Below are 15,488 nucleotides of genomic sequence, written 5' to 3'. Positions count from 1 at the left end.
GAAGACTTTTAAACATAATGGCAGAATTATTCTCAGTCTTTGGCTTGTGGTATTCTCTCACTCTACCAACAAAAGACCATTTTCATTAGGAATATCTCAGGGAAGACCGCAGAGTATGACCAATTTGATAACACCTTCACACTAAAAGCCTTAACTGACTGATTTCATTTAAAAAATCATTAAAAATTATCAGAGTTTAGAAATAGCTGGAAAGTGTGTAATATAATATGAACTTTATTAAGTGCTCACTAAGCTTACTTTTAAGAGAATTCTCAAAAAATCACTTTCATTTAACATTATAGTTATTTACAATTTTTTACTAGTAAAACATGTTGATTTTGGTTCAATAATGGCCCATTAAAATAAAAATCATTTTTGGTTTCAGCGTTCTGCTTAGGTATTTGCTTAGGAATGGTCCCCCTGGGGGATAGTGACTGACAGCAGCTGGACTAGAGTGTTGCTCTAGAAGGAAAAGGGGAAGGGGAGGAGGCAGACAAAATAGATACTTTTAAGTCTCTCCAAGAGATTATTGTTCTAATTTGAACAAGTTTATGCAAAAGAAGGTGCTAATTATCACCCATATCAAAAGAGTTGTAAAAATTATAACACTTACTATTACAACGGTTTCAATGAGATACTTGTATACACATAATATGATGTTATATGATAAACCATGTGATAACTAACGGATAGAACTGGTGCTTAAAGGTCAGCTAGACTGATTCTCTTATTTTACCTTTTTGATGGGCTTGTGACTTGCCCAAGAGTCACAAATAAATAGGGTGAGACTGAGACCTAAACGAGCAACATTTATATGAGTGGCCTCTTTATTATGGTATGAAGAGATCCGTGTGTCTGCATGAGCGTGCATGTGGGCACGTGTATATGTTTGTATAACATATGTCTGTTCTTTGGAGCTGGTTTAGAAATTCTATTTGAGTTCTGTCTCTTGGATATTAAATCACCAAAACTAGAGCTAAAATATTAAAAATTCTGTGGAATAAATATCCATAACTTTAAATATTTTATATTTAGAAAAACTCATATTATCTTCCTGAGAAATTCATGCATGTATTTATTATTTATTTATGGATGACAAGAGAAAGGGTACATGCTATATCAAAATATGCACCTGCAGAACTGGATGCCCCACACATCAGAGAGGTAAACGTGTTACTCACTTATTGGATGGGGTATTGAGTGGACAGGCACAGGGCTGACAGTCTTCGGAGGTTCCTTTCGTAGGATCACCATAGAAACCAGGAAGACATCTATCGCAATATGGGCCACCTGTGTGATCCTTACAGTTCTGAGAAAGAAATGCACATCAGAGTTTATCATTTTGGTCTCCAGCATCCACATGTTACCAAAAATAGGTCTACACAGTCATTAGTCTGTTCCCTGCCAGAAAGAATAATTTTCCACATTAAATGGACAATTTTACAGCTGGGAAATAGCATTGAAAGTTAATTTAATATCTAGCTTATAAACTACACACTAGTTTCCACATATGCATACTTACAAAAAGATGACTGAAATTCATTATAATATTTTTTCGAAATGCAAATCTTATTTCCTTTTATCTTTAGCTTGTAATTTTTTTCTTAAGGAAATAAATGTGATTGTGCACGTGTGTGTGTATGTGTGTATAGTCATAGAGCCCTAATGATACATGTTTCATGGAAATTGTAGCCGATTCTAGGTAAAAATCAATTGTTCAGCTTAAAATGGCTGATTTAGGGAGAACTGTGGCTAGTCAAACACATCCTCTGGGACGGTGGCCCTCTTACCTCAGAGATTAATTTGGATATCAGTGGACTCTGAAGATTTGGACACTGCACTGATGTATTACATCTGTGAGGGGCTTGCTTGATTCTTAATGAAACAATGAGAATACTGAAAACTTTTACCAGTTATACCTATATATAATGCAACCACAAGGCATATCACAATTTCCCTCAGATATTAAAAAAAAAAATTTTAACTGCATTTTTCTTCCAACTAGCATTTTTTGGACCCATATCCTTTTCAAAAGTAAAAAAGTCAAAATAAAATAATTTTTGTCTTGATTTCTTTATATTAATTAAAGTACTTTCATTAAGTCAGGCTGTGTTCACAGAACTCATCAAAACTGGTGCTAGGGTAAACAATTCCGTTAATCAAGCAATGGAATTGTCTATAAAGCTTCCAATAACACAATCTGATAAATTTTTATGATGTTTTGGCACCATGTAGACATAACTTCTTCAGTCTCCAATGGTACATTAAAATGTTATCTAATTTCTATTAAAAAACATACAGTATAAATTCATTATGAGTGAAACACATTTTTAATTTCACAAGCATATAAAATTGTAATTTTTTCTCACATTGAAAAGAGTTCATCAGAGCTTGTGTGCAAAACTTTCATTTTTATGACCAATAACCAAATACGTAGAGAAAATAACCAAAATATAAACTCACTTTAAGCATGAAGCAAAATTTATTAATCTGGAGGACCACTGGGATAGTCAGCCTAATTTAATGAAAGGTCTGCACTATTATTTATTTCAGTATATTTTTAAAGAAGCTCAATTTTAGTGACATGTAATGAATGAATTTAATAAAAAACGCACAAATAAATACACACTTCTGAACACTGCTTGTTAAATTCCTTGGGAAGAGGGACAGATCCTTTATTAAGCAGAATATATCAAATTAAAATCAAATCATTTAACTCTCTGAAACTCTCACTTACATTCTGTAAAATGAGGAGGCAAAAACCTATATTTCATGAAGTTTTCAAGATCTGAAATCCCATGACAGTTTCATCAACTACGAGTGAATAGAGAATTCTTTAATATCTTGAAAATAGGTTTTTCTTTAAGGTACTTTAAATTCTCTCTCAAATTTATTTAGCAACCTTTTTTTAAAGATAGAAAAGAAGTTAACTTCACTATCAACAGTTGTCTAAATAATAGCATTTTGGGATGGAATGTGCAATATTTGGGTCAATTTGAAGAAAGACTTTCTTCTTGATTTCATCTTCATAACAGTTCCTTTCAGTTTTCAAGTTTAGCTAAAGTTGGTTATTACTAAAAATTGGTATGTTTTTTGCAATATTCTTTGTATATTGTCACATTGACAACCAAAATTGTATCCTCAAAGACTTAGGGGTTTTGAAAAATAAGGTCATAAAAAACTGATTGTCTTAACCATGTTGAAAATGGTATTTCTTTTTTTTTAAAGACTTTATTTTTTCCTTTTTCTCCCCAAAGCCCCCCAGTACATAGTTGTATATTCTTAGTTGTGGGTCCTTCTAGTTGTGGTATGTGAGACGCTCCCTCAGCGTGGTCTGATGAGCGGTGCAATGTCCGCGCCCAGGTTCCAAACCAACGGAACACTGGGCCGCCTGCAGTGGAGCGCACGAACTTAACCACTCGGCCACGGGGCCAGCCTCAAAAATGGTATTTCTAAAACTCAGCTGGAAATCTTATACAACGCAGGGATCTGTTTTTCTTTAACTTCTGATTTAAAGGAAAAATAACATGCAGAAGTTTCTTACATTTCCTATCATCATATTTCATTTAATGGAAATAATAAAATTAATCTTAAAACAAGTTTTTTTGCAGTTGAAACTATAAAACAGTATTAGACAACAATATAATGGAAATCAAAACTGAAAAAGATGACAAGTTCACTCTGATGGGCTGCTTATTTTTACAGCTGTCCTGCTAGAAAAGTGCTTTCCGAATGTCTGTTCACATCACATATCACAAGAACAACGAGAAGAAGCAAGTGTGCCATCCTCCCATATGGCTTTGACTGTTTCCTGGGTCACTTCAAACGTACTTTGAGTTAAAATTACCTTTTTCTATGGGTCCACATTATAACAAAGGTCTGGATTTTAATCCGATATCAAAAATACAGTTCAATTAATTTCTAATCAGATTTCAAAGCCAAGCCACCTAAAAAGGAGTTTATCTGTAAATTTCATAAATTATCTGTTCAGTGATGGAGGGGAAACATAAATAAGAGAAAAGAAGCTAAAATGCTGGTCGAGTGAACAGAGAGACTGCCCTTGATGCACAACATTCAAATATTCTTCTCTTTGTGCATCATTATCAGGACCAATATGCTCAAAATGGGATATCGGCACTTAGTTATCAACACCGTTTTGGATAAAGGTCACTTGAAAGTTGCCAGAAAACATTGTACATGATCACGTATTTACCAGCTACAATGGAAAACCCAGAAAGCGCAAGATTCTCTCTCTATCATCATGCTCTCTGCTATTTCCTTAAGATTCCCTCTGTTATTTGAATGTGGCCTCCTACCTCCCTGTCCACAAAACAGAGCCAATAAACTAAGGTTCATTAGTAGGCTTCAGATAATCATTGCTCCCTCCTTTCTTCTTCCCCAAATTATGCTGAATGAAACCATTTTATTCTAATATCACATAACCAAATGGATCAATAGCATGATTTGATTTAATCCTAATGAATTCAACAGGAAATATTCCTATTGGGAACATTATAAGTCCGGTATCGTGATATATTTATTTTTGTCTTTTTAGGTTTAAGTAAAGCAAACCATATCAGTTTTGGGCTGAATATTTCATATTGCATCTTAGTAAAATGTTTAAAGGTAACTCAATATTTTTCCCAAGGTACATCTTAAAAGATTTATGGTATAATTCAAATGAAAATCACTTAGTCTTTCTATTCATAAAAATGCCATTTGAAAAATCTACAGATCCACAAATTAAGGCTATCACGCTTTATACTGCAATGCAATTAAACAAAATCTTATATAGAGAAAGCAGAAAGAGCATCAATAAACCTAAATGTCAAATTACACTGAAACAAAAGCCCTGAATTTTCATTTTGGATTTTTCCCAGAAGCTTTTAAATAGAGTAAAAAGGGGAAAAAAATGAGCAAGAGAAAGAACTATAAGAAATATAGATAACAGAGTCTGCCTTAAATTCTGCAGGGAAATGAGAATATGATATCCTCCTAAACTGGCACCGTTTCAAATTGTGTTTCTGCAAGACTAATGAAATGAGAAGTGTTGTTTCAAGCTTCATGCCATGTCAGACAATATAAAACTAACATGCCCTTGAGTTAATCAGAATGGTCTATTCTGTGTAATTCTCCAACCCAAAAGCTTCTTAGCAGAATGGAAGGTGCTTCACCCTCTGTAGAGCTTTTTTTCTGGTTAAAAGTATCAATTTAATTGTAGAAGAAGTTAGCAGCTCTGGTGCATGTGAATTGCATATATTTATTAGTTTTAACGTACGTATGACGCTTTGTATTTAGTTAAATACTGACATTTAAAAATCAAAACCATGCAATATGCCCTCATTTTCAACGTGAAAAAAAACTGAGTTATGTTTATTACCAAGGATATATTTTACACTTTTCATGTCATGCGGATAAAAATCATTTCCTGTTGTGGAAGTACACTCTATTTTTGGTAGATTTATGGAAGAGATTGAAGCCATATATATTCGAGGTAGATATGCATCCCAGTCATTAGTTACGTTTGATTATGATGTATCTGATCCTAATTTAATTCTTAGACTAATAGGTGTAAACACTTCCTCATACTTGCTAGTCGGGGAGACCACATATGAAAGAGCATTTTCAGCTTCCAACTCAGTTCAATATAAAGATCTCTGTCAAATCACTTCTTGACTCAAGTGTTTAAGGTCCCAAAGGTAGCAATTGAGCTGCAGGGCCAATTGAGCTGATTTCAGCCTTGTCAGTCAGCATCCCCAAAGGAGGAAGCACTTACCAGGCATTCTCCAGTGATGTCATCACAGGATTCCGCATGGCCAAAGCACTGACATGGCTCACAGAGGCCCCCAAAAATAGTGCCGTTAACTCGTCTGTGCCTAGGCCAACAAGACTGAAAGAAAGGGAAGGTTTCAGGTTAGTCTTAGGGATTTCAAGAAAAAGTCTGCTTTTTGTTTTTTTGGATAAAAGAAAATAATTGAGGCAGCTAACTCGGCAAATGTGCTTATCAAAGCATTGCCATCACTGAACCATCGCTGCCGAGCCATTCCTCCTGACACGGAGGCTGGTACTGACCTTAGCGTTACAGGCAGGTATGAGATTAGAGGAAGCATTAGCTTGGTGGCTCTTCTGAAATGGTAAAATAAAGCAGAGATATAAAGAATTGAAATGTGACAGTCTCACAGTAAAAAGCACAGGCAGGAAAATAGAAGGCAAAGTCCTGAAAAAAAGCAGCCGATATAAGGGGATGCTTAAGAGAACCTTGGCCTAAGGGCGCACCTGACGTCACCCAAGGGACGCTGATTCTCTGCAATGCGCTACCTTCCCTGCATGCAGCCTGCCTTTAACTCCAGCACTTTCACAAAAGCTTTGCAATCATGCGTAAGAAAGGCAGTGCCCCTCTCGTCCATCTGATCACATACACAGCTGACTTCTACTTATATATAATTCAGGTCTTTCATTCTCAATTTCCATCATCCTATTATGCTTTCTCAATTTTACACAAAATAGTTCATGATTTATTTACCATATATTCCCTTGATATTTTATTATATGGTATTATTCTTCTAGAACTCTACTTATATTCATCACTCCTTTGTTAAAGTGTGAAACATTTTATTATTTAAAAATGGAATTCTGATTAAAAAAAGATATTTAGGTCTCAGAGCACCTGTGTGTCAGTGCCTGCTCTAAATCCACTGGCACTCTTAATTAGGTTTCCCTTCTGGGTGGTTACTACAAACTGGAATGGATGGAAAACAAATGGGGAGAACATTGCTGCCCTGCAGGAGCTTATGACCTCCCCCACGTGATGATTGCATATTGTGGGTTATTTACTATATTTCTGGATGGTTAACTACAATATAATAGATCATGAAAAGACCTTTTTTCCAGTTGAAAATGGAAACAAGAGAGAAACCACTGAAGTAATAAAGTCTATAGAATTGTGTTGTGTATTGTTGGAAATGTTCCTTCTGCCTCAGGATATGAGGACTCTTAAATCTGAACATCAATAACAAACACATGGAAAAAAGGATGTGCTGATACTTTGTATCTGAAAGGAAAGCAACTTTCCTCTTAATTTGAGCAATACTAAAAAAGAAGGTGTCAATTTTTTATCCTCTTCTAATAATTTCTCCCCATTAAAATTTTTGTCACCCTAGATTCTTTATGGAAAGGTTTCCTTCTGTAATATATATTTTAAAAATTGGTGAAGCTACATATCCAAAAGGGGTGGAAATTAAGGGTGTTGATAACAGGAAGAGAGCTGATTTACTGTTTTCAGGACAAATATTCATGGAATTGTCATTAGTAAGCTTTTTAAAATACATGCTCTGCAAATATACTACTCACACCACATCCTCTTTCCTCAAACTTCCCAACTCTTTACACATTCTCTCTTAGCTAGTGAGTGCCTCTCATTAGTCACAGAGCAAATTGAAGCCAATGGAAGCCTTCTTTCCACTATGCAGTCCACAAGCATAAGCGGGTACCTCCATCTGCCCTAGTGCCTCCAGAACAAGGTGGATGGAGCGTGCAGCATTCCTCATCCTCTCAAAGGAATATCACTCCACTTGCAATCTGTATTCCATTACCTATTGTCTTCCCAATATTCCCTCTCTGTGCTGCATCAGCAATAGCTTTCTTTTCTATTGGATCATTACTATCAGCTCAAAAATATGATCTAGTATCTCTATCAGAAATTCACCAGCAGAAATAACAAAAATGACTAAATTACTTCCTTAATATCCCATAACTTTCCAGTTACCTACCTGTTTTTCTTTTCAGTAAAACTACCCTAAAAAGTCTTTTCTTTCTCACTCCCCTTTCACTCTTCATTCTATTCTAATCTGTCTTGTGCCACCATCGCTCAATTAAAAGTGCTCTGGTCTGTGTCACCAAATCCAGGTCGACAAATTCAATGGATAATTCTACAATTACGTTTTATCTGGCCTCTCATCAACATTTGGCTTAGTTGACTCCTTTCTTGCTCACACACCCTCTTCTCTCAACTTCCATGACATCACTGTCCCCAAGTTTTGGTCCTATCTCTTTGTTGTCTCCTCTGCTTTGACCCAACTTCCCATTGTCAGGAGGTCCTGAGGGTTTAGTCACTTTTCTCTTTTTTATCGCACTCTCCACTAGGTAATTTTACTCAGTCCAGTGGTTGATGATGCCTTCCAAATAGTTATCTCTAGAGCAGACAGATATTCTGAGCCCAAGAGCTGCATATTCTAACTGTACAGTGATGCCTACACTTCACAGGGTTTTCAAACCTAATTCTTTCTAAAATGGATTGTTGATTCCATCCTTCCTCCCGCAGTCATTCCTCTCCTAGTCTTCTCCAGTTCAGTAAGTGGCACCACATCCAATTGCTCAAGCTAGTAAGATGACTCATTCCTAAACTCTTTATTTCTTTCAACTCTCCTTTGGCATGTAGTCTATGTAAGTCCTATTAGTTCTACTACCAAAATACATGTAGAATAAACACAGTCTCTCTGCGTGCCCTGCCTTTATCCTCAAACACCATGATCGCTATGTTCTACCACAAGAGCATATTAACTGTCCTCCTTACTACCATTCTTACAACGTTCTTTCTACAATATGTTCTTCATACTGTAGTTGAAATTACTTCTTCAAAAAATATAACTCGGATCATGGCATCACCCAGCTTAAAGCCTTTTAATGATTTTCCACTGCACTCAGAATAAAATCCCCAGTTCTTATCATGCACGCAAAACTCTGAATGGCCTGGCTCCTCCAATAACATCTTGGGCCACTCTCCCCCTTGCTTACTAGGCTCCAGCCATACTTGCCTCCTTTCAGGTCCTTGCAGACTCCAAGCTCTATTTCACTTCTTCATCAGCTCTTTTTACATAGCCGACCCTAAACTCAGTTTAGATGTACCACCTCCGAAAGCCTTTCTTGACAGCGTTTTATAAAGTAGTCCCTCCCATCTAATCTTCCTACACCCATTCCCAGGACCTCTATCAAGGCAGCCTGCTTCTTTTCTTTGTGGGATTTATCGCATTTATTTAAATTTTCTTTCTGGCATATTGTCTAGCCTACCACTAAATGTAATGTCCTTGGGGGCAGGGACTATATCTGTATTGTTCATCACATTATTATCCATGTCATTCGTTTTGAGCCTTGATTGTCTCAAAATACATCGTCATCAATATCTGTTAACTAAATGAAAGTATTCACACTTCTTTGAAGTGGTTAATATTTTGATCATATAGAAGAGGAAAATTATATTTGAATTAAAACTTTCTGTTTTCAATGCCCGACTTTGCTTTCACTTTCTTACTGTCCCATGTGTCGAGTGAAATGAATGATAATGGTACCAGGAAACTAAGCAAATATTTGAAAGAGGGACTGTGGAGGGAATTATAAGAAGTCAAGCAGAAATGAGAAAAAAGATTCTGAATCAACATAGTGTTCCCAAATGAAATAAAAGAGAATTATTTTATAATGGAGTCATTTGATCTGTTTTTGGCAACCTAGAATTAAGACATTAATGGTCTTTGGAGTTTACTCAGCTTGTAAATGGTCTGTGGATATTAGTGATAGCAAAGCTAGAGTGCCTGGCCTTATGAGCTCAATAAAGAAGCAAATGAAATCAGGAAAAGGATAGGAATGGACAATAGCAAGTCTAGGGATAGGAAGTTTGACAAAGAAAAGAAGAAATATATAGACAGTAGAAGAAATGAAGAAGTAAGAGAGAAACTCAAGAGTTCCAGAATTCATTGTCTCCTGATTCAACTAAATTCCTTTATGGGCTTCAAAATTACTTTATTTACCAAATCATTACTGTGTGAGAGGCACAGCAAGCTCTTATGATCCCGCCTCCGCTTCTTTGTTCTGACTCTTCTACACTTGCATGCTTCTCTCTTCCTACCTAATTGTTGCCATTATTTAGCATTCGACCTGACGTTTTTCCACTCCAGGATACATCCTGTGACATCTCTCTCCACTGGAATTGCTCACCTGTTTGAATGATTATTGCACTTATATTCTGAACCACTTACTGGTCCCTTAATTACATAGTGCGGTGCTCCAATTTTTCATAGGTATTTATTCTGTCTCCTTAACCAGATTATTAGCTCTTTATGGAGAAAGATTGTGATGCAACTTCTTGATAATTCCCTTAGCATCCAGTGCAGAATTTACCAAAGATACTCACTAAATATTTTTGGAGAAAGGAAAGAAGAAACAAAGCATAATCCATTAAACAGTTCTAATATTCAGACAATTTTATATTCAGTGGGCATTTGGAACTTGTATAAAGGATGATGAAGAGAACTGAGAATAACTAATTGGGAACAAGTACTAAAGCAAGAATAGAATCAAGGTATACATAATTCCAGCTGAAACAGGAACGTAAAGATTCAAAGAGAGCTTTCCATGTGAAATAAAAACTTCTAGGTTTTTAATACAAGAATATATTTCATTAAAGACAGCATGGATTTTACATGAAAAATCAAATTTGGGTGGACAGAGCTAATTCATTTCCATGATTATTTTTCTCTATATGAATTTTGGAAAAGTAAGTACTTCAGTGAATTATATTTAGTTTTATTTCTAGATATGTGAGTCTGAGCCCAGTTAAAGAAAACACATTTGTCACAAATATGACTCTCAGCCCTGTGCGTCCTCTGGAAGCATGTATTATTTTAAAGCACAAGAGAACTGACAAAGCAACGCCTAGAGTATTTCTATAAATGGCACAATGGGGTGGTGTGCTGAAGTGGAACATCTTGGTACGCTCAAATGATTCCTTAAAGGCACCATTTTTAAGGAATTTAAGCTCCTATTTATCTGTAAGCCATGCCCTCTATCAGGGAAATGGGGTTTACATTTTTTGACCAGATTTCAAGTAAAATCAATTTTCAAACTACCTAAAGAAAATACATAGAAGTAAATAAAATCTGTTACCTTAAAGTCACACACTGTGGTATTTAGTAAGAAGCATCAATCTTATTACAAATCTAGGATATTGAGACAACAATAGGTATCTCAAACTTTAGGTGCTAAATAAATCAAAGACCAGCAGAGATTTTTCCAGATCAAGGTACTTCTTCCATATAATATGCTCCTGACATTATGAAGATTGTGTCCTTCAGATGATTGTGATTTGGTTGTGCTCTTAGGAATAAAGTTGAGAAACAGTGTGGCACACAGGATTAAAAAAGTGGAGGGAAAGTGAAAAAAAAAAAAAGAGGCGCTAAATTTCTGGTAACCTGGTAAGTACTGAGTGGGAATAAAGGGAAAATATTTCGAAATATTATTCTGCTATCATTCATCCTATTTTATCAACAAATTATATAGATAACAAACATGAGAACATCAAATTTTTAGCTATAGTAAGCAAAATATGTCAAAAAGGAACGTTATTTCAAGCTGACATTATGTGAGTAGCACTCTATTTGAAAGCCATGACTATTGGGCAGGTATGCAAGTTTCTTCTTTAGGTAACATATGATCATTTGTTTGTTCAATCTTTGATGAAAAACTTGAACTTGTTTTAGAAGAGTTTATTGACAGCAATGTTGAAGGAATTTAGAATGCACTACGGATACATTCTTGAAACTTACTTCACAAGAGGAGCCAGTGTACCCTGCTGGACATTGACAAACCTCCACAGCCGCGGCAACGCTTCCATCAGTAGGATAGGGGACCGCGGATTCAAGGGCAACAGAGCCCAACCTGGGGCAGAGGAAAAAAGAGATGGTAAATAAGTAAACAAGCTCTTAGGTATTATATACCTCAAGGAATAGTATAGTAACAATGATGTAAATATAAGCAAACTATCTGTATTAAGAAAAAAGGTTGGGGGGCCGGCTCCATGACATAGTGGTTAAGATCAGTGCTCTCTGCTTTGGCAGCTGGGGTTCATGGGTTTGTATCCTGGGTGTGGACCTATGCCACTTGTCAGCCATGCTGTGGTGGTGACCCACATTAAAAAAAATGGAGGAAGGTTGGCAGAGATGTTAGCTCAGGGCTAATCTTCCTCAAGCAAAAAAAAAAAAAGAAAACCAAAGAAAAAAAGGAAAGAAAGAAGGATAATGAATATCCATAACTTGAAGCTCTGGTCATTCATCATATTAGGCAAAGTCTGAACGGTTAAAAGTGCTCACCACCACTACCACCATCCAATGCTGGAAAGAAATGAGAAGATTCTCGCTCATTTCATGGTTTTTGGCTGTGTGTTTTGGTTTCCTTTTTTTAGAGATAGAGAGTTTAAAATCATACAGTGTAAAGGAGATTTAAAACAGAAAACATTTATATGACTGTTTGACTTACTTTAAAATTTAAACTAGAAAAGCAGAAGGAGACAATGTTAATATTCAGTCCAAGCTTTTAAATTGAAAGAAAAGATGAAAGCCAAAAAGAAAAGAAAAGAAAAGATGAATGCTATTTTGGTTTCTTTTTTCTCAGAATTAAATCTGCACGTTGGTAGGTAAAAGTGAAACCTTCAAATGTTCAATTAAATTAGTTAGAACTTATTTTCTTAAATTGTCTTGGGCCTAAATTCAATTCATTGTTCTCCATATCTATGGGCTTCATTTTATTGGTACTTCTGTACAAACTGGTGATTTTAGCAGAGTGATTTGGTCTCCCTCCTTATTTTGGGGGAAAGCTGGTTTGGCCAAATTGAAAAATGCTGTTACATAAATGGTATATATGTATATTATAGAGAGTGTGTGTGTATTTCCTTTATCAAATTAGGCAAACAATATGCATTCACAATTTAAATAGATGTTATTGGTGTCTTACTGGCTTTTCCCCATTTTTTAATAAAAGAAATTTTAAAAGCTCCATTGTTATGAACACAAACTCAGGAGTCAGATAGATTAGGATTCATCTTCTGACTCTGATATTCACCAGTCCTGTAGCTTAGGAGGAATTACCTAATCTCTCTAGGCTTCAATATTGTCATCTAGGTAATGGAGATAAATTAACAGTCCACACATCACGAGCTTAATTAAAGGATTAAACAAAATAATGAATATAAAGTTCTTGATATAATGCATAACACATGCAGGTGATTATTAAATGCTAGGTATTTTATTAACATATTCTCATTGACAGTTGAAACAGGATAAAAATGACTACATGAATAGTACAAGAAATACTATCTATATGCCCAAAACTAGTTCTTTGTCATTTTAATGCATAAAATAAATTTTAATTAAACTCTAAGAGCATAAAATTAAATGACTACTATTGATTCATAATGATAATTATTGTTTTTTAAAATGATTGATAGAGATCTGTAACACATAATATGCCATCCTTAACCATGAGAAAGATGCAACCAACCGTTGCTGGCGCATGCATTTTTGGTTGCTTTATCAAGAGGGGCGGTAGACTTTTATTAACTGGTGATTCCCAATTAGCAAAGAGTTTGCCGGATTTCAGAATCCCTGCTGTAATGAAGGCAGAGAACAAAGCTAATGGGCTCATTAAACGTGTCTTCGAAAGTGACAACCTTTAACCAAGTTGTAAGTTTTTCAGCAACAAGTTTCTAAAATCTTTATTGTTTTTACCCCCACTTCACTAATCTTAGAAATTTGCTAGGACCTTGAAATATGTATGAGTTCACACATGATCAAGAAGTGGAAAGAAAATCAACTTGAAATCTCAGAAAATGCGCAATTTGATGGCTTCGTCTTAGATGCTGAGTGCTAGCTGGCATCCTCTAAAGACAAACGGATTATCTTTAGCTACAGATTAACTGATCCAACACTACTTGAATGCTTGCTTCTCTGGGGGCACAGCTTGGACAACCTGGCAGAAGGTCCTAAACTGGTAAGAGCCAAAAATCACTGTTTTATAGTGTTCAGGTTACACAGAGATTTTTAGAAAATCTCTAGTCATTTTCTTTCCCACCAAATAAACTTGTACAAAAAGTGTCACTGGCAGTTCTTTCTTCATCTTTTTTTTTTTAATCAAGGTGAAATACATGTAACATACAACTAACCACTCTAAAGCATAATTTAGTACATTCACAACGTTGTGCAACCACCACCTCGATCTAGTTCCAAACATTTCCACTAGCCCAAAAGAAAACCCTGAACCTATTAAGCAGTCACTTCCGATTCTCCCTTCCCCCAGCCCCCCATAACCACAAATCGGCTTTCTGTTGCCATGCATTTATGTATTCTGAATGTTTCATACAAATGGAATCATATAATACATAACGTTTTGTGTCTGGCTTCTCTCTGTTACCATAATATTTTCAAGGTTCATCCATGTTATAGCATATATCAGTATTCCATTCCTTTCTATGGCAGAGTAATAGTCCATTGTATGAATATACCACATTTTGTTTACCCGTTCATCTGTTAATGAATGTTTGGCTGTTTCCACTTTTTGGCTATTGTAAATAGTCCTACTATGAACATTCGTGTACAAGTATGTTTTGAGTACCTGTTTTTAGTTCTTTTGGGTATAGACCCAGGAGTCGAATTTCTGGATCTGGCAATTCTTAAGACAATATAGGGTTTGGAATTACTAAACTAAGCATAGTACTTGCCTATGTTGACATGAGCTTATGAGCTACCTCTTGAGAACAAAGACCCTGTCCTGTCATCTATATACTTAACCTAATCATATCAATACATGCTCAATATATTTTTTGGATGGATGGATGAATGGATAGATGGTCAGTGGATAAATGGATAGATGGATGGATGAATGTATGAGCACAAGACTAAGTATATACTTACATAAGTGAATAAATGAATGTATAGAATAAATGAATGAAATGTAGCTATGTAACAAACAATGACTAACATGCTCCATGACAAATGATACATTAAATCTTAGTAGCCACATTTCAGATGAATAAAATCAGCTAAGAAGAAGACAAATTACTTGTTAGATCTGACAAAGAAAATAAAGAAAAATTTTGGAGTTAGGACTTGAGGCCAGAGGTCAGAACTCATCTGAATGTATTGTGACATCTAATTGCCTGCAATTAATGGGCTGTCACATGATGAACTTATATTTCTGATCACTTTCATTTAAGAATTAGATGATTTCATGATCGCTGTATTAGTTGATTAGCACACAAAAAGACTGTCACAATTTACTAAAGAGCAGACTGGTCAATTGTATATAGATATGCTCCCAGGATTTTCCATATAAAATTGATAAACAAAATGTAACAAAAGAGTATTGGAATGTTTCAAAATAGAAAATGAGTAATTGACTACTTTAAGGAACAATTTAAAATAGAACAAAACAAAAACAAAAATATTTTCAATGAACTGCCAAATTTCATTCGTCTTTTGAACAACAGATGTTCCTCTCCTTAATCTATGTAACCATTTTGAGCTGTGAGAAATTTCAACACTCAAACATCTTTCCCAGCAATATTCCACATTAGCATTCACTGAGCAGTCCCAGTGTTCATTAGGTTCTGCTATTTGTTAAATGGGATTTTAATGCGTTTAACAGTTTTAAGTGTTACTCGTGAAGAA

At 35.4% G+C, this 15,488-nt stretch overlaps 1 protein-coding gene across 3 annotated transcripts in view; it reads right to left on the bottom strand.

Moving 5' to 3' along the window:
- Positions 1-15,488, bottom strand: part of LAMA2 (laminin subunit alpha 2) — a 541,014-nt gene that overhangs the window by 212,123 nt on the left and 313,403 nt on the right. For all 3 annotated transcript variants that reach the window (XM_014734836.3, XM_070223794.1, XM_070223795.1), the window contains exons 15-17: positions 11,595-11,706; positions 5,777-5,890; positions 1,182-1,309 (exon numbers count right to left, since the gene is read on the bottom strand). In XM_014734836.3, coding sequence (XP_014590322.1) covers positions 1,182-1,309; positions 5,777-5,890; positions 11,595-11,706 — 354 coding nt within the window. The remainder of the gene's footprint in view (positions 1-1,181; positions 1,310-5,776; positions 5,891-11,594; positions 11,707-15,488) is intronic.

The sequence above is a fragment of the Equus caballus genome, chromosome 10, assembly GCF_041296265.1.
Source record: "Equus caballus isolate H_3958 breed thoroughbred chromosome 10, TB-T2T, whole genome shotgun sequence".
Classification (NCBI taxonomy): domain Eukaryota; kingdom Metazoa; phylum Chordata; class Mammalia; order Perissodactyla; family Equidae; genus Equus; species Equus caballus.
This window is presented reverse-complemented; position numbering and strand designations above follow the sequence as displayed.